This window comes from Oncorhynchus tshawytscha, linkage group LG06 (genome assembly GCF_018296145.1).
Source record: "Oncorhynchus tshawytscha isolate Ot180627B linkage group LG06, Otsh_v2.0, whole genome shotgun sequence".
Classification (NCBI taxonomy): Eukaryota; Metazoa; Chordata; class Actinopteri; order Salmoniformes; family Salmonidae; genus Oncorhynchus; species Oncorhynchus tshawytscha.
Window position 1 is genome coordinate 5,072,776 of NC_056434.1, and position 25,151 is coordinate 5,097,926.

General features: G+C 44.8%; 1 protein-coding gene and 1 long non-coding RNA gene across 4 annotated transcripts in view; both read left to right on the forward strand.

Moving 5' to 3' along the window:
- The first annotated feature begins 17,309 nt into the window (after positions 1-17,309).
- The window catches only part of agxta (alanine--glyoxylate and serine--pyruvate aminotransferase a), an 11,713-nt gene continuing 3,871 nt past the window's right edge, over positions 17,310-25,151 (forward strand). The window contains exons 1-5 of one of the 3 annotated variants that reach the window (XM_042322882.1): positions 17,310-17,333; positions 20,316-20,508; positions 21,327-21,391; positions 23,916-24,016; positions 24,149-24,219. In XM_042322882.1, coding sequence (XP_042178816.1) covers positions 20,319-20,508; positions 21,327-21,391; positions 23,916-24,016; positions 24,149-24,219 — 427 coding nt within the window. In that variant the 5' untranslated portion in view covers positions 17,310-17,333; positions 20,316-20,318. Of the gene's footprint in view, positions 17,334-17,615; positions 18,074-20,315; positions 20,509-21,326; positions 21,392-23,915; positions 24,017-24,148; positions 24,220-25,151 lie in introns of those variants that run through there. The other 2 variants (XM_042322880.1, XM_042322881.1) reach the window with 2 other exon arrangements.
- On the forward strand, positions 21,398-22,525 carry LOC121846652. Its single transcript, XR_006083557.1, has 2 exons — positions 21,398-21,598; positions 21,633-22,525. It is a non-coding gene; the product is annotated as an uncharacterized LOC121846652 (long non-coding RNA).

Consider the following 25,151-nt stretch of genomic DNA (forward strand, 5'->3'; position numbering starts at 1 on the left):
TAAATACCTACATGTACGCTACGGTCACAAGACAGGCCTCCTTATTGTCCCTAGAATTTCTAAGCAAACAGCTGGAGGCAGGGCTTTCTCCTATAGAGCTCCATTTTTATGGAATGGTCTGCCTATCCATTTGAGAGATGTAGACTCAGTCTCAACCTTTAAGTCTCATTGAAGACTCATCTCTTCAGTAGGTCCAATGATTGAGTGTAGTCTGGCCCAGGGGTGTGAAGGTGAACGGAAAGGCTCTGGAGCAACGAACCGCCCTTGCTGTCTCTGCCTGGACGATTCCCCTCTTTCCACTGGGATTCTCTGTGTCTAACCCTTTTACAGGGGCTGAGTCACTGGCTTACTGGGGCTCTCTCATGCCGTCCCTGGAAGGGTGCGTCACTTGAGAGGATTGAGTCACTGACATGATCTTCCTGTCCGGGTTGGTACCCCCTCCTCGGGTTTGTGCTGTGGGGAGATCTTCGTGGGCTGTACTCAGCCTTGTCTGAGGGTAGTAAGATGGTGGTCTGTTGATATCCCTCTAGTGGTGTGGGGGCTGTGCTTTGGCAAAGTGGGTGGGGTTATATCCTGCCTGTTTAGCCCTGTCTGGCGGTATCATCGGACGGGGCCACAGTATCTCCCGATCACTCCTGTCTCAGCCTCCAGTATTTATGCTGCAATAGTTTATGTGTCGGGGGCTAGGGTCAGTCTGTTATATCTGGAGTATTTCTCCCTTCTTATCTGGTGTCCTGTGTGAATTTAAGTATGCTCTCTCTAACTCTCTCTCTCTTTCCTTCTTTCTCTCTTCTCTCGGAGGACCTGAGCCCTAGGACCATGCCTCAGGACTACCTGGCCTGATGACTCCTTGTTGTCCCCAGTCCACCTGGCCGTGCTGCTGCTCCAGTGTCAACTGCTCTGCCTGCGGCTATCGAACCCTGACCTGTTCACCGGACGTGCTAGCTTGTCCTGGACCTGCTGTTTTCAACTCTCTCTCTCTACCGCACTTGCTGAATCTAACTCTGAATGAACGGCTATGAAAAGCCAACTGACATTTACTCCTGAGGTGCTGACCTAACCAGGTACACCTCTCATCAGAGGGATATCTAACCAGGTACACCTCTCATCAGAGGGATATCTAACCAGGTACACCTCTCATAAGAGGGATATCTAACCAGGTACACCTCTCATCAGAGGGATATCTAACCAGGTACACCTCTCATCAGAGGGATATCTAACCAGGTACACCTCTCATCAGAGGGATATCTAACCAGGTACACCTCTCATCAGAGGGATATCTATCCAGGTACACCTCTCATCAGAGGGATATCTAAGGAGGTTCACCTCTCATCAGAGGGATATCTAACCAGGTAAACCTCTCATTGGAGGGATATCTAACCAGGTTCACCTCCCATCAGAGAGAGTTCATCCCCTAATCAGAGCACAGATCCACACACAATACTAACATAGACCAGTGGTTTTCAAACCTCTCCTCTGGGACTCCCAGAAGTTTCATAATTTCATTGTAGCCCTGACCCAGCTCACCTGATTCCTCTTATCGAGGGCGTGATTATTAGTTCTATCACGTGTTCTAGCTCCGGAATATGTCAAATCCATGGAATGGCTGGGGGTCCTTGAAGAGAGGTTTGAAAACCCCTGATATATACCACAATCATCTCTGCTACATCACTAGGTAACACGGGGGGCATCACAAGGTAACACGGGGGGCATCACAAGGTAACACGGGGGCATCACAAGGTAACATAGGGGGCATCACAAGGTAACATAGGGGGCATCACAATGTAACACGGGGGCATCACAAGGTAACATAGGGGGCATCACAAGGTAACACGGGGGCATCACAAGGTAACATGGGGGCATCACAAGGTAACATAGGGGGCATCACAAGGTAACACGGGGCATCACAAGGTAACACAGGGGGCATCACAAGGTAACATAGGGGGCATCACAAGGTAACATGGGGGCATCACAAGGTAACACGGGGGCATCACAAGGTAACATGGGGGCATCACAAGGTAACACAAGGCATCACAAGGTAACACGGGGGCCATCACAAGGTAACACGTGGGGCATCACAAGGTAACACAAGGCATCACAAGGTAACACGGGGGCATCACAAGGTAACACAAGGCATCACAAGGTAACATAGGGGGCATCACAAGGTAACACAAGGCATCACAAGGTAACATAGGGGGCATCACAAGGTAACACGTGGGGCATCACAAGGTAACACAAGGCATCACAAGGTAACACGGGGGGCATCACAAGGTAACACAAGGCATCACAAGGTAACATAGGGGGCATCACAAGGCAACACAAGGCATCACAAGGTAACATAGGGGGCATCACAAGGTAACACGGGGGCATAACAAGGTAACACAAGGCATCACAAGGTAACATAAGGGGCATCACAAGGTAACATAGGGGGCATCACAAGGTAACATAGGGGTCATCACAAGGTAACATGGGGGCATCACAAGGTAACACAAGGCATCACAAGGTAACATAGGGGGCATCACAAGGTAACATAAGGGGCATCACAAGGTAACATAGGGGCATCACAAGGTAACACAAGGCATCACAAGGTAACATAGGGGGCATCACAAGGTAACATAGGGGGCATCACAAGGTAACATGGGGGCATCACAAGGTAACACGGGGGCATCACAAGGTAACACAGGGGGCATCACAAGGTAACAGGGGGCATCACAAGGTAACACAGGGGGCATCACAAGGTAACATAGGGGCATAACAAGGTAACATAGGGGGCATCACAAGGTAACACAAGGCATCACAAGGTAACATAGGGGGCATCACAAGGTAACACAAGGCATCACAAGGTAACAAGGTGGGCATCACAAGGTAACACAGGGGGCATCACAATGTAACATAGCGGGCATAACAAGGTAACACGGGGGCATCACAAGGTAACACGGGGGGGCATCACAAGGTAACATGGGGGCATCACAAGGTAACATAGGGGGCATCACAAGGTAACACAGGGCATCACAAGGTAACATAGGGGCATCACAAGGTAACACAAGGCATCACAAGGTAACATAGGGGCATCACAAGGTAACATAGGGGGCATCACAATGTAACACGGGGGCATCACAAGGTAACATAGGGGGCATCACAAGGTAACATAGGGGGCATCACAAGGTAACATGGGGGCATCATAAGGTAACATGGGGGCATCACAAGGTAACACGGGGGGCATCACAAGGTAACACAGGGGGCGTCACAAGGTAACACGGGGGGCATCACAAGGTAACACAGGGGGCATAACAAGGTAACACGGGGTATCACAAGGTATCACGGGGGCATAACAAGGTAACACAAGGCATCACAAGGTAACATAGGGGGCATCACAAGGTAACACAAGGCATCACAAGGTAACATAGGGGCATCACAAGATAACACGGGGGCATAACAAGGTAACACAAGGCATCACAAGGTAACATGGGGGCATCACAAGGTAACACGGGGCATCACAAGCTAACACAAGGCATCACAAGGTAACATAGGGGGCATCACAAGGTAACATAGGGGGCATCACAAGGTAACATGGGGGCATCACAAGGTAACACAAGGCATCACAAGGTAACATAAGGGGCATCACAAGGTAACATAGGGGATATCACAAGGTAACACAAGGCATCACAAGGTAACATAGGGGGCATCACAAGGTAACATGGGGGCATCACAAGGTAACACGGGGGCATCACAAGGTAACACAGGGGCATCACAAAGTAACATAGGGGGCATAACAAGGTAACATAGGGGGCATCACAAGGTAACACAAGGCATCACAAGGTAACACAAGGCATCACAAGGTAACATGGGGGCATCACAAGGTAACATAGGGGGCATCACAAGGTAACATAGGGGCATCACAAGGTAACACAAGGCATCACAAGGTAACATAGGGGGCATCACAAGGTAACACGGGGAGCATCACAAGGTAACATAGGGGGCATCACAAGGTAACACGGGGGCATCACAAGGTAACATAGGGGGCATCAGAAGGTAACATGGGGGCATCACAAGGTAACACAAGGCATCACAAGGTAAAATAAGGGGCATCACAAGGTAACATAGGGGGCATCACAAGGTAACACAAGGCATCACAAGGTAACATAGGGGCATCACAAGGTAACATAGGGGGCATCACAAGGTAACATGGGGGCATCACAAGGTAACATGGGGGCATAACAAGGTAACATAGGGGAATCACAAGGTAACACAAGGCATCACAAGGTAACATAGGGGGCATCACAAGGTAACACGGGGGCATAACAAGGTAACACAAGGCATCACAAGGTAACATAGGGGGCATCACAAGGTACCATAGGGGGCATCACAAGGTAACATAGGGGGCATCACAAGGTAACACGGGGGCATAACAAGGTAACACAAGGCATCACAAGGTAACACGGGGGCATCACAAGGTAACACAGGGGGCATCACAAGCTAACATAGGGGGCATCACAATGTAACACGGGGGCATCACAAGGTAACATAGGGGCATCACAAGGTAACACGGGGGCATCACAAGGTAACACGGGGGCATCACAAGGTAACACAAGGCATCACAAGGTAACACGGGGGCCATCACAAGGTAACATGGGGGCATCACAAGGTAACACGTGGGGCAACACAAGGTAACACAAGGCATCACAAGGTAACACGGGGGGCATCACAAGGTAACACAAGGCATCACAAGGTAACATAGGGGGCATCACAAGGTAACACAAGGCATCACAAGGTAACATAGGGGGCATCACAAGGTAACATGGGGGCATCACAAGGTAACACAAGGCATCACAAGGTAACATAAGGGGCATCACAAGGTAACATAGGGGCATCACAAGGTAACACAAGGCATCACAAGGTAACATAGGGGGCATCACAAGGTAACATAGGGGGCATCACAAGGTAACATGGGGGCATCACAAGGTAACACGGGGGCATCACAAGGTAACACAGGGGGCATCACAAGGTAACACCGGGGCATCACAAGGTAACACAGGGGCATAACAAGGTAACACGGGGGCATAACAAGGTAACACAAGGCATCACAAGGTAACATAGGGGCATCACAAGGTAACACGGGGGCAAAACAAGGTAACACAAGGCATCACAAGGTAACACGGGGGGCATCAAAAGGTAACACGGGGGCATCACAAGCCAACACAAGGCATCACAAGGTAACATAGGGGCATCACAAGGTAACATAGGGGGCATCACAAGGTAACATGGGGGCATCACAAGGTAACACAAGGCATCACAAGGTAACATAAGGGGCATCACAAGGTAACATAGGGGATATCACAAGGTAACACAAGGCATCACAAGGTAACATAGGGGGCATCACAAGGTAACATGGGGGCATCACAAGGTAACACGGGGGGCATCACAAGGTAACACAGGGGGCATCACAAGGTAACATAGGGGGCATAACAAGGTAACATAGGGGGCATAACAAGGTAACATAGGGGGCATCACAAGGTAACACAAGGCATCACAAGGTAACATAGGGGGCATCACAAGGTAACATGGGGGCATCACAAGGTAACACAAGGCATCACAAGGTAACATAAGGGGCATCACAAGGTAACATAGGGGATATCACAAGGTAACACAAGGCATCACAAGGTAACATAGGGGCATCACAAGGTAACATGGGGGCATCACAAGGTAACACGGGGGCATCACAAGGTAACACAGGGGGCATCACAAAGTAACATAGGGGGCATAAAAAGGTAACATAGGGGCATCACAAGGTAACACAAGGCATCACAAGGTAACACAAGGCATCACAAGGTAACATAGGGGGCATCACAAGGTAACACGGTGGGCATCACAAGGTAACACAGGGGGCATCACAAGGTAACATAGGGGGCATAACAAGGTAACACGGAGGGCATCCCAAGGTAACACGGGGGGCATCACAAGGTAACATGGGGGCATCACAAGGTAACATAGGGGGCATCACAAGGTAACATAGGGGTCATCACAAGGTAACACAAGGCATCACAAGGTAACATAGGGGGCATCACAAGGTAACACGGGGGCATCACAAGGTAACATAGGGGGCATCACAAGGTAACATAGGGGGCATCAGAAGGTAACATGGGGGCATCACAAGGTAACACAAGGCATCACAAGGTAACATAAGGGGCATCACAAGGTAACATAGGGGGCATCACAAGGTAACACAAGGCATCACAAGGTAACATAGGGGGCATCACAAGGTAACATAGGGGGCATCACAAGGTAACATGGGGGCATCACAAGGTAACATGGGGGCATAACAAGGTAACATAGGGGAATCACAAGGTAACACAAGGCATCACAAGGTAACATAGGGGCATCACAAGGTAACACGGGGGCATAACAAGGTCACACAAGGCATCACAAGGTAACATAGGGGGCATCACAAGGTACCATAGGGGGCATCACAAGGTAACATAGGGGGCATCACAAGGTAACACGGGGGGCATAACAAGGTAACACAAGGCATCACAAGGTAACACGGGGGCATCACAAGGTAACACAGGGGGCATCACAAGCTAACATAGGGGGCATCACAATGTAACATGGGGGCATCACAAGGTAACATAGGGGGCATCACAAGGTAACACGGGGGCATCACAAGGTAACACGGGGGGCTTCACAAGGTAACACAAGGCATCACAAGGTAACACGGGGGCCATCACAAGGTAACATGGGGGCATCACAAGGTAACACGTGGGGCAACACAAGGTAACACAAGGCATCACAAGGTAACACGGGGGCATCACAAGGTAACACAAGGCATCACAAGGTAACATAGGGGGCATCACAAGGTAACACAAGGCATCACAAGGTAACATAGGGGGCATCACAAGGTAACATGGGGGCATCACAAGGTAACACAAGGCATCACAAGGTAACATAAGGGGCATCACAAGGTAACATAGGGGGCATCACAAGGTAACACAAGGCATCACAAGGTAACATAGGGGGCATCACAAGGTAACATAGGGGGCATCACAAGGTAACATGGGGGCATCACAAGGTAACACGGGGGCATCACAAGGTAACACAGGGGCATCACAAGGTAACACGGGGGCATCACAAGGTAACACAGGGGGCATAACAAGGTAACACGGGGGCATAACAAGGTAACACAAGGCATCACAAGGTAACATAGGGGGCATCACAAGGTAACACGGGGGGCAAAACAAGGTAACACAAGGCATCACAAGGTAACACGGGGGCATCAAAAGGTAACACGGGGGCATCACAAGCCAACACAAGGCATCACAAGGTAACATAGGGGCATCACAAGGTAACATAGGGGGCATCACAAGGTAACATGGGGGCATCACAAGGTAACACAAGGCATCACAAGGTAACATAAGGGGCATCACAAGGTAACATAGGGATATCACAAGGTAACACAAGGCATCACAAGGTAACATAGGGGGCATCACAAGGTAACATGGGGGCATCACAAGGTAACACGGGGGCATCACAAGGTAACACAGGGGGCATCACAAGGTAACATAGGGGGCATAACAAGGTAACATAGGGGGCATCACAAGGTAACACAAGGCATCACAAGGTAACACAAGGCATCACAAGGTAACATAGGGGCATCACAAGGTAACACGGTGGGCATCACAAGGTAACACAGGGGGCATCACAAGGTAACATAGGGGCATAACAAGGTAACACGGGGGCATCACAAGGTAACACGGGGGCATCACAAGGTAACATGGGGGCATCACAAGGTAACATAGGGGGCATCACAAGGTAACATAGGGGGCATCACAAGGTAACACAAGGCATCACAAGGTAACATAGGGGGCATCACAAGGTAACACGGGGAGCATCACAAGGTAACATAGGGGGCATCACAAGGTAACATAGGGGGCATCACAAGGTAACACAAGGCATCACAAGGTAACATAGGGGGCATCACAAGGTAACACGGGGGCATCACAAGGTAACATAGGGGGCATCACAAGTTAACATGGGGGCATCACAAGGTAACACAAGGCATCACAAGGTAACATAAGGGGCATCACAAGGTAACATAGGGGGCATCACAAGGTAACACAAGGCATCACAAGGTAACATAGGGGGCATCACAAGGTAACATAGGGGGCATCAAGGTAACATGGGGGCATCACAAGGTAACCTAGGGGGCATCACAAGGTAACATAGGGGGCATCACAAGGTAACATGGGGGCATCACAAGGTAACATAGGGGGCATAACAAGGTAACATAGGGGGCATCACAAGGTAACACAAGGCATCACAAGGTAACATAGGGGACATCACAAGGTAACACGGGGGCATAACAAGGTAACACAAGGCATCACAAGGTAACATAGGGGGCATCACAAGGTAACACAAGGCATCACAAGGTAACATAGGGGGCATCACAAGGTAACACGGGGGCATAACAAGGTAACACAAGGCATCACAAGGTAACACGGGGGCATCACAAGCTAACACAAGGCATCACAAGGTAACATAGGAGGCATCACAAGGTAACATAGGGGGCATCACAAGGTAACATGGGGGCATCACAAGGTAACACAAGGCATCACAAGGTAACATAAGGGGCATCACAAGGTAACATAGGGGATATCACAAGGTAACACAAGGCATCATAAGTTAACATAGGGGGCATCACAAGGTAACATGGGGGCATCCCAAGGTAACACGGGGGCATCACAAGGTAACACGGGGGGCATCACAAGGTAACACAGGGGGCATCACAAGGTAACATAGGGGGCATAACAAGGTAACATAGGGGGCATCACAAGGTAACTCAAGGCATCACAAGGTAACATAGGGGCATAACAAGGTAACACGGGGGGCATCACAAGGTAACACGGGGGCATCACAAGGTAACATGGGGGCATCACAAGGTAACATAGGGGGCATCACAAGGTAACACAGGGGGCATCACAAGGTAACACAAGGCATCACAAGGTAACATAGGGGCATCACAATGTAACACGGGGGCATCACAAGGTAACATAGGGGGCATCACAAGGTAACATGGGGGCATCACAAGGTAACACAAGGCATCACAAGGTAACATAAGGGGCATCACAAGGTAACATAGGGGGCATGACAAGGTAACACAAGGCATCACAAGGTAACATAGGGGGCATCACAAGGTAACATAGGGGGCATCACAAGGTAACATGGGGGCATCACAAGGTAACACGGTGGGCATCACAAGGTAAGACAGGGGGCATCACAAGGTAACATAGGGGGCATAACAAGGTAACACGGGGGCATCACAAGGTAACATGGGGGCATCACAAGGTAACATAGAGGGCATCACAAGGTAACAAAGGGGGCATCACAAGGTAACACAAGGCATCACAAGGTAACATAGGGGGGCATCACAAGGTAACACGGGTGCCCATCCACCCACACTGAGGACAATGGTTATTTTCCAAATGAATACTTGAATGTAACAGTCATTTAAACATCTGATCACCCATTACCTCTCCAGGAGCAGCTGTGGTCTACCCTGAAGGCTGGTCAGATCGACATGGTCATGTCAGACCACGCCCCCTGCATACCAGATCTAAAAGAGATTGGACAGTCGGGACTTCGCTCAGGCCTGGGGAGGGATCTCCTCCTTACTGATTGGTAAGAGATCCATAAGAGATCCACTGGATACAAAAGAGATCCAATTGCCATACCAGGCCACCATGCTATTGTAATAGTTCCAAGCCTTATGTCCATTTTATTCCGTCACGAATCCCGTTTCCTGAGTCTGTTTTTTGCCTGTGTTCTGTCCTGGAGTGTTTTTTCCGGCTTCCTGGAACGCACCCTGTCTGGTTGCCGGGCAATGTAGCCAGTTGGGAGTTCTGATTACCCGCACCTGTATCCCATCAGCGATCTGCACACCTGGTCCTGATCATCATCTCTCCTCTTCATAAGCCCGGACCTGACATCCATTCCCTGCCGGATCGTTAGCCATGAACAGTATGTTGTGCCATAGCATCAGCCTCAAGTTGGATAGAATTTGTTTTGTTGTTTTTTTTACGTATTGCTTGCCTTAAACTTACCTCTGTTTGTTCTGTCTTCAGTTACTCACCCGGATCAATTACCCCATTCCCGCCTGGTCGTCGGAGGATTCCGCTTCCCCATTGGATCCACCTATTTACTCCCATCAACTCACCACCGCTGCCCGCTACGCCACCTGGATATATCTACACATTCACTTGTAAATAAATACTCACCTTCTTCCTACTCTCCTTGTCCTGGTCTGCTTCTGGGTTCGATTTTGAAAGAACGTGACAGAATCTTTATTTAACTAGGCAAGACCGTTAATAAATTCTTATTTACAATGACACCTACCCCGGCCAAACACTAACCCAGTTGCTGGGCCAATTGTGCGCCACCCTATGGGACTCCCAATCACGGCCTGTTGTGATACAGCCTGGAATGCAACCAGGGTCTGTAGTGATGCCTTTAGCATTGAGATACAGTGCCTTAGACCGCTGTGATTGAGCCTGGAAATCAAACCAGGGTCTGTAGTGATGCCTCTAGCACTGAGATGCAGTGCCTTAGACCGCTGTGATTGAGCCTGGAAATCAAACCAGGGTCTGTAGTGATGCCTCTAGCACTGAGATACAGTGCCTTAGACCGCTGTGATTGAGCCTGGAAATCAAACCAGGGTCTGTAGTGATGCCTCTAGCACTGAGATGCAGTGCCTTAGACCGCTGTGATTGAGCCTGGAAATCAAACCAGGGTCTGTAGTGATGCCTCTAGCACTGACTGTAACTTTGAAATTGTTGCGTATTGTGTTTAAATTATTCTTCAGTATATATATATATATATATATATAAAAAACAAACTGATTTATACATTAACTTCTAAAGATACCAGAGCCCTAAACTAAACTCCCTCCCTCTGATCACTGTGATGTAACTTTAATCTCCTGCTCATAAACAAAGTCCACAGGATTCAGCCCAAGTTTACAAAGACAGTCTAATTATTTACTGGTCAAAGTCTCTTCACTGTCCAACGCGATGAACTAGGATCCATTCAAAAACAATTTATATGACACTTAGGCTATATTATGTATTCAGTTTATATATATATATATATGGATGTTGCCAAAAATATGATTGGTAAATGTTGAATTAATATGGAAATGACTAGAAATAACTCCACTACATGTAACTGTTAGAAATAAACTTTATAAACTTTGGTTTGGTTGAATTATGAATTAAGCAGATGGTCTGTGAATTATGGGTCCCGCTTTAAATTACATTCAGCTTATGCTTTCCTTAACTATACATAAATATGTTACACAGCATCTATGTATGTCAAGCTTTATAAAGAGTTCATAAATGTGACATAACCCATTATGTTGAACATGATATAAACATTATATCATGACATAACCCATTATGTTGAACATGATATAAACATTATATCATGACATAACCCATTATGTTGAACATGATATAAACATATCATGACATAACCCATTATGTTGAACATGATATAAACATTATATCATGACATAACCCATTATGTTGAACATGATATAAACATTATATCATGACATCGCCCATTATGTTGAACATGATATAAACATATCATGACATAACCCATTATGTTGAACATGATATAAACATATCATGACATAACCCATTATGTTGAACATGATATAAACATTATATCATGACATCGCCCATTATGTTGAACATGATATAAACATTATATCATGACATCGCCTATTATGTTGAACATGATATAAACATTATATCATGACATCGCCCATTATGTTGAACATGATATAAACATTATATCATGACATCGCCCATTATGTTGAACATGATATAAACATTATATCATGACATCGCCCATTATGTTGAACATGATATAAACATTATATCATGACATCGCCTATTATGTTGAACATGATATAAACATTATATCATGACATCGCCTATTATGTTGAACATGATATAAACATTATATCATGACATCGCCCATTATGTTGAACATGATATAAACATATCATGACATAACCCATTATGTTGAACATGATATAAACATTATATCATGACATAACCCATTATGTTGAACATGATATAAACATTATATCATGACATCGCCCATTATGTTGAACATGATATAAACATTATATCATGACATCGCCTATTATGTTGAACATGATATAAACATTATATCATGACATCGCCCATTATGTTGAACATGATATAAACATTATATCATGACATAACCCATTATGTTGAACATGATATAAACATTATATCATGACATCGCCCATTATGTTGAACATGATATAAACATATCATGACATAACCCATTATGTTGAACATGATATAAACATTATATCATGACATCGCCTATTATGTTGAACATGATATAAACATTATATCATGACATCGCCCATTATGTTGAACATGATATAAACATTATATCATGACATCGCCTATTATGTTGAACATGATATAAACATTATATCATGACATCGCCCATTATGTTGAACATGATATAAACATTATATCATGACATCGCCCATTATGTTGAACATGATATAAACATTATATCATGACACCGTCCATTATGTTGAACATGATATAAACATTATATCATGACATCGCCCATTATGTTGAACATGATATAAACATTATATCATGACATAACCCATTGTTGAACATGATATAAACATTATATCATGACATAACCCATTATGTTGAATATGATATAAACATTATATCATGACATCGCCCATTTATAAAGGGTGACATGCTGTGCTGAATGATGTTAAAAGGCTCTAAAGTGATGTCATACGTTCTAAAGTAATTTCATACGTTCTAAAGTAATTTCATACGTTCTAAAGTGATGTCATACATTCTAAAGTGATTTCATATGCTCTGAAGTGATGTCATGTTAGCCCCGTTACACCTAATCTCGTTCCCAGACACTTCCGCCCTAATGTGCGTTCTGATGGACCAACGCATCAAACATGGCCTTCATTAGTTAGGGTTTGGTTTAAAATGAAATTTTAAGAAGATAAATTGCGGTAATGGAAAGGGTTTAGCAATAAATATGACTTTGAGACTGTGCTAATACTTTACTGAGAAAGGCCACTCCTATAGAATGTAATGGTCACTCCCTCTAAGGCCATCTCTGAATGGTTGATATCCCAGGCTTATATGTGCTGTTTGTTCAATAGCCTGGACACGACGTTAAACCAAGGAACACTGACCTTGATGAAAACCTCCAACCTGAAGAAACACTGACCTTGATGAAAACCTCCAACCTGAAGAAACACTGACCTTGACGAAAATACATTTAAATTATATTTCTTCTGGAACCAAATTACACAGAAGCAACAAAAACAAGCCATGTGCTGGGCCCAGTGAGGTCTGTGACATCACAATATAAACGAGCCACAACCGCACAGTGCTGGGCCCAGTCAGGTCTGTGACATCACAATATAAACGAGCCACAACCGCACAGTGCTGGGCCCAGTCAGGTCTGTGACATCACAATATAAACGAGCCACAACCGCACAGTGCTGGGCCCAGTCAGGTCTGTGACATCACAATATAAACGAGCCACAACCGCACAGTGCTGGGCCCAGTCAGGTCTGTGACATCACAATATAAACGAGCCACAACCGCACAGTGCTGGGCCCAGTCAGGTCTGTGACATCACAATATCAACGAACCACAACCGCACAGTGCTGGGCCCAGTCAGGTCTGTGACATCACAATATCAACGAACCACAACCGCACAGTGCTGGGCCCAGTCAGGTCTGTGACATCACAATATCAACGAGCCACAACCGCACAGTGCTGGGCCCAGTCAGGTCTGTGACATCACAATATAAACGAGCCACAACCGCACAGTGCTGGGCCCAGTCAGGTCTGTGACATCACAATATAAACGAGCCACAACCGCACAGTGCTGGGCCCAGTCAGGTCTGTGACATCACAATATAAACGAGCCACAACCGCACAGTGCTGGGCCCAGTCAGGTCTGTGACATCACAATATAAACGAGCCACAACCGCACAGTGCTGGGCCCAGTCAGGTCTTTGACACGTCCACTCCCCTGCTGAAAAGATCAGCCATGTTGGCACCGTTGTAACAGGATGTAATCAAGCCCCGGTCTCCATGGGAACAGAAGAGGACTTCCTGGTGTGGTAGTTTGAGGTAGGACGCCTCCAAATCATCTTTTGGATCTGACACACACACACACACACACACACACACACACGCAAGCTTTGCAGGTCCATCAACCCATGTAAATACCTCTCACACCTTACAGTAACCAATGTGTATCATGAGAGAACCTTCATAAATCAACAGAATGTTAATAACCTAGTTAATGACACTTGATGTCGTGTCCTGTAATACCTAGCTTGAAGTGAGACACTTTAGGTGTTTGCAAACACATCCATAACAACTTTATATCCCATGATGCTGCACTTCATTTGAAGTCAGACACCTTTGGTCATTCATAGCAGAAACATAAAGGGTCATGGAAGAACTGGGATATTTTCAGCTTCCAGGTATTATGTACAGATCCTTGTGACATCAGGTTGTGCATTATCATGCTGAAACATGAGGTGATGGCGGCGGATGAATGGCACGAGAATGGGCCTCAGGATCTCGTCACTGTATCTCTGTGCATTCAAATTGCCAACGATAAAAATGCAATTGTGTTAGTTGTCCGTAGCTTATGCCTGCCCATCCCACAACCCCACCGCCACCATGGGGCTCTCTGTTTACAACGTGTCGGCCACCTGCCCGGTACAGTTGAAACCGGGATTCATCTGTGAAGAGCACACTTTTCCAGCAAGCCAGTGGCCATCAAAGGTGAGAATTTTCCCACTGAAGTCGGTTACGTCGGCAAACTGCAGTCAGATCAAGACCCTGGTGAGGACGATGAGCTTCCCTGAGACGGTTTCTGACAGTTTGTTCAGAAATCATTCAGTTGTGCAAACCCACTGCATCAGATGTCTGGTCTCAGACGATCCCGCAGGTGAAGAAACCAGATGTGGAGGTCCTTGTGGTCTGCAGTTGTGAAATTCTCTAAACAACATTGGAGGCGGTTTATGGTAGAGAAATGAACATTCAATTATCTGGCAACAGCTCTGGTGGACATTCCTGCAGTCACCATGCCAATTGCACGCTCCCTCAAGACATCTGTGGAATTGTGTTGTGTGACAAAAACTGCACATTTTAGAGTGGTGTTTTATTGTCCCCAGCACAAGGTGCACCTGTGTAATGATCATGCTGTTCAATCATCTTCTTGATAACATGGATTATCTTGGCAAAGGAGAAATGCTCACTAACTGGTAAGTAAAAAGGACATTTCCTGGGATCTTTTATTTTAGCTCATGAAACATGGGACCAACACTTTACATGTTGTTTCTATATTTTTGTTCAGTGTATATATATATATATATATATGGTGTCATTTCATGGAGCTCTGAGTGTTGGTGACCCATTCCATACGGCAGAATCACATCACATGTTCACTTACTACACTACAGAAACAAATACCAGTGCAGGGCTCACTAAATGAATGGGCAATCACACCGTTTCTGAGACCTCAAAAGTTATCCACTGATGTGGTTTAAAGGGTTGTTGTGAACACAGAAAATAACATTTTAGTTGTTTTGTCTTCTCTGTCTTTATATATCTTCTCTGTCTTCTCTGCCTAGAAGGCCAGCATTCCGGAGTCACCTCTTTCTGTTGACGTTGAGACTGGTGTTTTGCAGGTACTATTTAATGAAGCTACCAGTTGAGGACTTGTGAGGCGTCTGTTTCTCAAACTAGACACTAATATACTTGTCCTCTTGCTCAGTTGTGCACCGGGGCCTCCCACTCTTTCTATTCTGGTTGGAGAACGTTTGCGCTGCTCTGTGAAGGGAGTAGTGCGCAGTGTTGTACGGGATCTTCAGTTTCTTGGCAATTTCTTGCATGGAATAGCCTTCATTTCTCAGATCAAGAATAGACTGACGATTTTCAGAATAAAGTGCTTTGTTTCTGGCCATTTTGAGCCTGTAATCGAACCCACAAATGCTGATGCTCAAGATACTCAACTAGTCTAAAGAAGACCAGTTTTATTGCTTCTTTAATCAGTACAAGTTTTCAGCTGTGCTAACATAATTGCAAAAGGGTTTTCTAATGATCAACTAGCCTTTTAAAATTATAAACTTGGATTAGCTAACACAACGTGCCATTGGAACACAGGAGTGATGGTTGCTGATAATGGGCTTCTGTATGTCTATGTAGATATTCCATTAAGTTAAAAATCAGCCGTTTCCAGCTACAATAGTAATTTACAACATTAACAATATCTACAATGTATTTCGGATCAATTTGATGTTATTTTAAAAATGGACAAAATAAAATGTGCTTTTCATTCAAAAACAAATAACATTTCTCAGTGACCCCAAACTTTTGAACGATAGTGAAAGTAATGTACTTTCAGAAGTGACTGTAATTGAAATGATATTGACCCCAACCCTGAAGGAAATCTAGACTGTGACGCCTTGGAAAACAGAGCATGATACCGACTGAACTATCCTCGACAAAATTATTACAAAAAATATTTTATTGGCACATACAACGGATAGGTACAGTGAAATGTGTTGTTTTACAGGGTCAGACATAGTAGTATGATAGGTGTTGTTTTACAGGGTCAGTCATAGTAGTATGATAGGTGTTGTTTTACAGGGTCAGTCATAGTAGTATGATAGGTGTTGTTTTACAGGGTCAGTCATAGTAGTATGATAGGTGTTGTTTTACAGGGTCAGTCATAGTAGTATGATAGGTGTTGTTCTACAGGGTCAGTCATAGTAGTATGATAGGTGTTGTTTTACAGGGTCAGCCATAGTAGTACAGCGCCCCTGGAGCAAAGTGCCCTGTTCAAGGTGACATCGACCGATTTTTCACTTTTTCGGCTCAGGTATTCGAACCAGCGACTTTCGGTTCATGGCCCAGCACTCTAAATGTATGGGCCGTGGGGTACGGGGGGAGGGTACAGATGCTTCACTGGTGTTGCAACGTGCAAGGTGTTGAAATAAACAGAAGACAACTGAGAGTCTTTACATCGTTGAATTGACTCGATTCCAAGGGATAACGGTTTAGGAACTAGAAAATAGTGGGGGAGGGGGCGGTTTGGTCTCCTGTGTCTGTTCATTGCCTCTCTGTATCACTGAGTAACCACTGACCAAACAGACACGTTGGAGTGATCAAGGAAACCATATCAGCTCACCACAAAGCAAAACACCATAAAAACAGGTATATATATATATAAAAAAAATATATATAATATATATATATATATATATATATACACGTTTTATTAGACATTATCAAGGTCATAATTTTTTTTACCATTAGGTTTATTTGATTGGAATGAAAAAGTGAGTGTGTGCTGAATTCTTCCTAGAAGTGTTGTGATATAATTCTATGACCTACTGAAGCAACGGTGGTTAATGGTTAACCTTTGTAAATGTGGCTGTTGAACAATGGTGTGAATACATTACCGGGAACAAACATGTGACCTGAACAACAAAAAGAAGTGTGTAAGACGGAAGGTTTTGTACATTCTGATCAAATTCAAAAACACTTTTCAGGAGTAAACAACCAAAGGTTTGCTTGAACGAAATCCTCACAGTCAAAACAGTAATGCAAACCAAACATAGAAGTGGGAGGGGATCAAATGCCTCTTTTGTCAGGTGAGAGGTGTGTGTCTGTCAGGTTGCTTACAGAGTCAAGAGTCCAGACCGTGCAATTTTATCATATCCACACTGCCAACAAACCCAGCTAGAGCCATGTCGTCCATCACCGTCCCGCCACCTAAATGTCTCCAGAAAACCTTCGTGGCTCCGCGGAGACACATGTTTGGGCCAGGACCGTCCAATGTTCCTCCCCGCATTTTAGCGGCAGGGGCCGAGCCCATCATCGGTCACATGCATCCAGAAATGCTCGAGGTATGTCTACAAAGTTTGGTGATGAGCAATCAATCTCAACGAAAGGTAACCGTGCAAAAAAAATAAAAAAATAATGCAGGATTTACGCCTAAATGGTTGAATTGGATATTTTAGATAAGGTTTATAATATTATATTATACCTAATCCATATTGTCTGTTTAGCTGCTTATCTCCCCAAGCAAAATCATTTTATGAACATTTGAAGATTAGCCATTGTACAATACTGTATGTCAACCAGCCTTTTGGGGGGGGGTCCTAAGCTAGATTTGCCCCCCCCACCTCCCACCTTGAGGGCAAAAAACATTTGGGGGCAGAATTTTTATTTTATGGCACTAGCTAGGTTTCCATCCAATTGGGGACAGATTATCATTGGAAGATTCTAAAATCTGCATAGAAACAATAAGCAAATGTTTTCCCATCAGCGATGTGCCCATCTAATTGACTTGCGGAGGATAAAAGGATGTCTGTAGTGATGTAGTGCACATAACAATACATTTTGCAGTTAAAATCGATTTAAAAAAAACAAACAATTTAAAATGTGTTTCCATCACATTTTCAACTCCACTGATGGTTTTGTCACAAAAAACAAAACAAAATGGTAGTAAATAGCGATTGTGCCCACTCTGGTCTTGGCAGGCACTCTCCAGCCAACAGCTGGCAGATACACAGTGGGTAGGTTACCTACATGATGAGATTATTATGGGATGTTAGTTTTATTTGTCAAACGGCAGCCAAAGGATCGATCGTCAAGTCACCAGAATAAGACCCTCTATACTTATTGGAAAGGAGCATCAAGCTCATCACTGGGCTCCTTCACCACCCTGGGAAGTTCATCATAAATTATCATCTGTAGCCTGATAAACTGCATGCTTTTCCCGAGTCGTAGTGGGAAGACCACACAATATCATTGCGTGACCCATTGGTCATGATATCAATATATCTTTTCTCGGCATAATTAATTTTACTGACGCAAAAAAAAAAAGATCCCCACCTTGTCCAGTGTATTTAATTTTGTAACATTTGGAAAGTTTACCAACAAATTTGCTGATTCCATCAGGCCTGTCATTGCAGGGTAGCCTAGTGGTTAGAGTGTAGGGTCGGCAGGTAGCCTAGTTGTTAGAGTGTAGAGGCGGCAGGGTAGCCTAGTGGTTAGAGTGTAGAGGCGGCAGGGTAGCCTAGTGGTTAGAGTGTAGAGGCGGCAGGGTAGCCTAGTGGTTAGAGGCAGGTAGCCTAGTGGTTAGAGTGTAGAGGCGGCAGGGTAGCCTAGTGGTTAGAGTGTAGAGGCGGCAGGGTAGCCTAGTGGTTAGAGGCAGGTAGCCTAGTGGTTAGAGTGTAGAGGCGGCAGGGTAGCCTAGTGGTTAGAGTGTAGAGGCGGCAGGGTAGCCTAGTGGTTAGAGTGTAGAGGCGGCAGGGTAGTCTAGTGGTTAGAGTGTTGGGCCATTAACCGAAAGGTTGCTGGATCTAATCCCTGAGCTGACAAGGTAAAAATCTGTCGTTCTTCCCTTGAACAAGGCAGTTAACCCACTGTTCTCCGGCATGGCGTCATTGTGAATAAGAATGTGTTCTGAACTGATTTGCCTAGTTAAATAAAGGTACAATTAAAATAATTGGATGGAATCCTGGTTAGTGTAAAGTACATTTACTGCAATTCCTCACATTCTTGTCATGCCTTATGTCACGTTCATATGATATCGGTGTGAGAATGACTACCAAAACCAAATGGGGGTTCCCTGGAGGTCCCCTTGAGCACGTGCGTGGTCGGCATGGCGACGATTAGGCCTACGAACTCTAGACAGCTAGCTTCCTTCGCGATCAAAAAACATGTTAGCTGACATGGACTAATTGAGCTACTGACATAAGTGGAAAACGTCTGATGATACATATGTATCCTGTCTATCAACAGTAAGTTGAGAGAGTTAAAAATATGTAAATAACTAAATTTGGGTCGGCCGGCGGGGCCCGAAACACAGCATGTAGGCGGCTCTGCGTTCAACTGATGTAAAAGTGATGTGTGTTTTAAATCTGTTTTCACTACCCATCAAATCTATTACAGTGTTGAGAGAAACGTAACAAATCATTAAATCAGATATAGAATCGGATTAAGTTTAACGTCCCGAGGGGAAAAAAATTGTCTTAAGACACACAGTACTGCAGTGTAACACAAGTAGACACTATACACTACACACTAGACATAACACACACAGTACACGTCCTAATACTCAAGTGTCTACCAGACAGACTCTTGATCCCATAATCATCTCTTTTACTGTGTTTGTTGGTATTCTAGATCATGAGTGACATCAAGAGTGGGATCCAATATGCCTTCCAGACTCAGAACAACATGACAATAGCAGTGAGTGGCACAGGACACACGGCCATGGAGTGTGCCATCTTCAACGCCGTGGAGCCAGGGGAAGGGGTTCTCACCGCGGTCAATGGGATCTGGGGAGAACGGGCAGCAGAGATGGCAGAGAGGATAGGTACTTGGTTGTTATGGGATACGTTCCATATGGCCCCCTGTTCCCTTTTTTTGACAAGAGCCCTATGGGTCGTTGTCAACAGCTGTGCATTATGGGTCCTGGTCAACAGCTGTGCCCTATGGGTCGTTGTCAACAGCAGTGCATTATGGGTCTTTGTCAACAGCAGTGCCCTATGGGTCGTTGTCAACAGCTGTGCATTATGGGTCCTGGTCAACAGCTGTGCACTATGGGTCCTGGTCAACCGCAGTGCACTATGGGTCCTGGTCAACAGCAGTGCCCTATGGGTCGTTGTCAACAGCAGTGCATTATGGGTCGTTGTCAACAGCAGTGCCCTATGGGTCGTTGTCAACAGCTGTGCATTATGGGTCCTGGTCAACAGCAGTGCACTATGGGTCCTGGTCAACAGTAGTGCACTATATAGTGGATAGGGTGTCATTGGGTAAACATGACCTTTGCCTGTTAAAGTTTTGCTTCTGTCCCTCTCCTTGCCCCAACCTGGGCTCGAACCAGGGACCATCTGAACACATCAACAACTGCCTTCCCACAAAGCATTGTTACCTATCGCTCCACAACAGCCACAGCCTTAGCAGAGCATGGGTAACAACTAGTTCAAGGTCTCAGAGCGAATGAAGTCACCAACTGAAACGCTACTAGCGTGCACCGCTAACTAGCTAGCAGTTTCACCCTATTTACAAGCCTGTGAGCACACCTGGTATTAAAGACCTTGTTTCAAATACCGTAGCTTTGCCCACTGAGGAAGTTCCCTTTGAATTCATACATTTGTGATTAACATAATACATTTCCCATCAACCCAACAGGTGCCAGAGTTAATTCCATTGTGACAACTGCAGGGGGGTATTTCACCAGTGAAGAGATTGATCGGGTAATGACACACATCTCATCTGCTCATACCCAAACCTTCATCTATAGGTATAGATACTCCTACCCTAACCTTCGTCTACAAGTATAGATACTCCTACCCTAACCTTCATCTACAGGTAACTCCTACCTAAACCTTCATCTACAGGTAACTCCTACCCTAACCTTCATCTATAGGTATAGATACTCCTGCCCTAACCTTCATCTATAGGTATAGATACTCCTGCCCTAACCTTCATCTATAGGTACAGATACTCCTGCCCTAACCTTCATCTACAGGTAACTACTACCCTAACCTTTATCTACAGGTATAGATACTCCTAACCTTCATCTACAGGTATAGATACCCCTAACCTTCATCTATAGGTATAGAAACTCCTAACCTTCATCAATAAGTATAGATACTCCTAACCTTCATCTACAAGTATAGATACTCCAAACCTTCATCTACAGGTATAGATACTCCAACCCTAACCTTCATCTACAGGTAACTACTACCCTAAGCTTTATCTACATGTATAGATACTCCTAACCTTTATCTACAGGTATAGATACTCCTAACCTTTATCTACAGGTATAGATACTCCTAACCTTTATCTACAGGTATAGATACTCCTAACCTTCATCTACAGGTATAGATACTCCTAACCTTCATCTACAGGTATAGCTACTCCTACCCTAACCTTCATCTACAGGTATAGATATTCCAACCCCAACCTTCATCTATAAGTATAAATACACCTACCCTAACCTTCACCTACAAGTATATATACTCCAACCCTGACCTTCATCTACAAGTATAGATACTCTTCACCTTCATCTACAGGTATAGATACTCCTAACCTTCATCTGCAGGTATAGATACAACTAACCTTCATCTACAAGTATAGATACTCCAAACCTTCATCTACAAGTATAGATACTCCAAACCTTCATCTACAAGTATAGATACTCCAACCCTAACCTTCATCTACAGGTATAGATACTCATAACCTTCATCTACAAGTATAGATACTCCAAACCTTCATTTACAGGTATAGATATTCCAACCCCAACCTTCATCTATAAGTATAGATACACCTACCCTAACCTTCATCTACAAGTATAGATACTCCTAACCTTCATCTGCAGCTATAGATACTCCAAACCTTCATCTACAGGTATAGATACTCCTACCCTAACCTTCATCTACAGGTATAGATATTCCAACCCCAACCTTCATCTATAAGTATAAATACACCTACCCTAACCTTCACCTACAAGTATATATACTCCAACCCTGACCTTCATCTACAAGTATAGATACTCCAACCCTAACCTTCATCTACAGGTATAGATACTCATAACCTTTATCTATAAGTAAAGATACTCCTAACCTTCATTTACAGGTATAGATACTCCTACCCTAACCTTCATCTATAAGTATAGATACTCCTACCCTAACCTTCATCTATAGGTATAGATACTCCTGCCCTAACCTTCATCTATAGGTATAGATACTCCTGCCCTAACCTTCATCTACAGGTAACTACTACCCTAACCTTCATCTATAAGTATAGATACTCCAACCCTAACCTTCTTCTACAGGTATAGCTACTCCTACCCTAACCTTCATCTACAGGTATAGATATTCCAACCCCAACCTTCATCTATAAGTATAGATACACCTACCCTAACCTTCATCTACAAGTATAGATACTCCTAACCTTCATCTGCAGCTATAGATACTCCAAACCTTCATCTACAGGTATAGATACTCCAACCCCATCCTTCAACAATAGGTATAGATACTCCTACCCTAACCTTCATTTATAAGTTAGATACTCCTGCCCTAACCTTCATCTACAGGTAACTACTACCCCAACCTTCATCTATAAGTATAGATACTCCTACCCTAACCTTCATCTACAGATATAGATACTCCTACCCTAAACTTCATCTATAGGTATATATACTCCTACCCTAACCTTCACGTACAGGTATAGATACTCCTACCCTAACCTTCATTTACAGGTATAGATACTCCTACCCTAACCTTCATCTATAGGTATAGATACTCCTACCCTAACCTTCATCTATAGGTATAGATACTCCTACCCTAACCTTCATCTATAGGTATAGATACTCCTACCCTAACCTTCATCGATATGTATAAATACTCCTACCCTAACCTTCATCTATAGGTATAGATACTCCTACCCTATCCTGCATCTATAGGTATAGATACTCCTATCCTAACCTTCATCTATAGGTATAGATACTCCTATAGATATGCCAAATTGCTGCTATCCGATACACCATCGTGCGTCCCTAGTGTAACCCTATGCCATATATAGTGCACTACTATAGACCAGAGCCCTATTCCCTATATAGTGCACTACTTTAGACCAGGGCCCCTATTCCCCATGTAGTGCACTACTTTAGAGACTAGAGCCCTATTTCCTATGTAGTGTATCACTTTAGACCAGAGCCCATTTCATTCTGTGCATCGAGACTGGTATTTCTGATCTGTCACCGTTTCTCCCCAGGCCCTGGCCAAACACAAGCCTGTGCTGTTCTTCCTAACCCACGGAGAATCCTCCACAGGAGTAGTCCATCCACTAGATGGCATTGGAGACATATGTCACAAGTAAAGAGCCCCTTAATCCACCTCTTCAGCTTCCATGTCAATATAAATGCTTATAAAAACCCAACAGTTAATATAGACGGTACCAGTGAATCATGTGTTATAAAGTAGTGCCCTCTCCTTTCATTCTGCAAGGCACAACTGTCTGTTTCTCGTTGACTGTGTGGCTTCAATGGGAGGTGCCCCACTTCACATGGACAAACAAGGTATGAAGGGAGGTGCCCCACTTCACATGGACAAACAAGGTATGGTGTTGTAGTGACCCTGTAGCAAATAGCACAAGGACCCTGCAGGAATAACAGAGTTCCTGTTGAGAGGGATGAGCAAAGATCACATCGGTGTTACAGAGACACCTGTTGCTCCGGGATACACAGACAGGTCTATCAAGACCACCTCGTTAAAGACCCTGAGGGGAAAACTAGTTAAAGACCCTGAGGGAAAACTAGTTAAGGACCTTAGAGGGGAAGCTAGTTAAAGACCCTGAGGGGGAAGCTAGTTAAAGACCCTGAGGGGGAAGCTAGTTAAAGACCCTGAGGGGGAAGCTAGTTAAAGACCCTGAGGGGGAAGCTAGTTAAAGACCCTGAGGGACAACTAGTTAAAGACCCTGAGGGACAACTAGTTAAAGACCCTGAGGGACAACTAGTTAAAGACCCTGAGAGGGAAGCTAGTTAAAGACCTTAGAGGGGAAGCTAGTTAAAGACCTTAGAGGGGAAGCTAGTTAAAGACCTTAGAGGGGAAGCTAGTTAAAGACCCTGAGAGGGAAGCTAGTTAAAGACCCTGAGAGGGAAGCTAGTTAAAGACCCTGAGAGGGAAGCTAGTTAAAGACCCTGAGAGGGAAAGCTAGTTAAAGACCCCGAGGGGGAAGCTAGTTAAAGACCCTGAGGGGGAAGCTAGTTAAAGACCCTGAGAGGGAAGCTAGTTAAAGACCCTGAGAGGGAAAGCTAGTTAAAGACCCTGAGAGGGGGAAGCTAGTTAAAGACCCTGAGAGGGAAAGCTAGTTAAAGACCCTGAGAGGGAAAGCTAGTTAAAGACCCTGAGAGGGAAAGCTAGTTAAAGACCCTGAGAGGGAAAGCTAGTTAAAGACCCTGAGAGGGAAAGCTTGCCTGTATTGATGCTTATTATGAAGCTACATTGGACT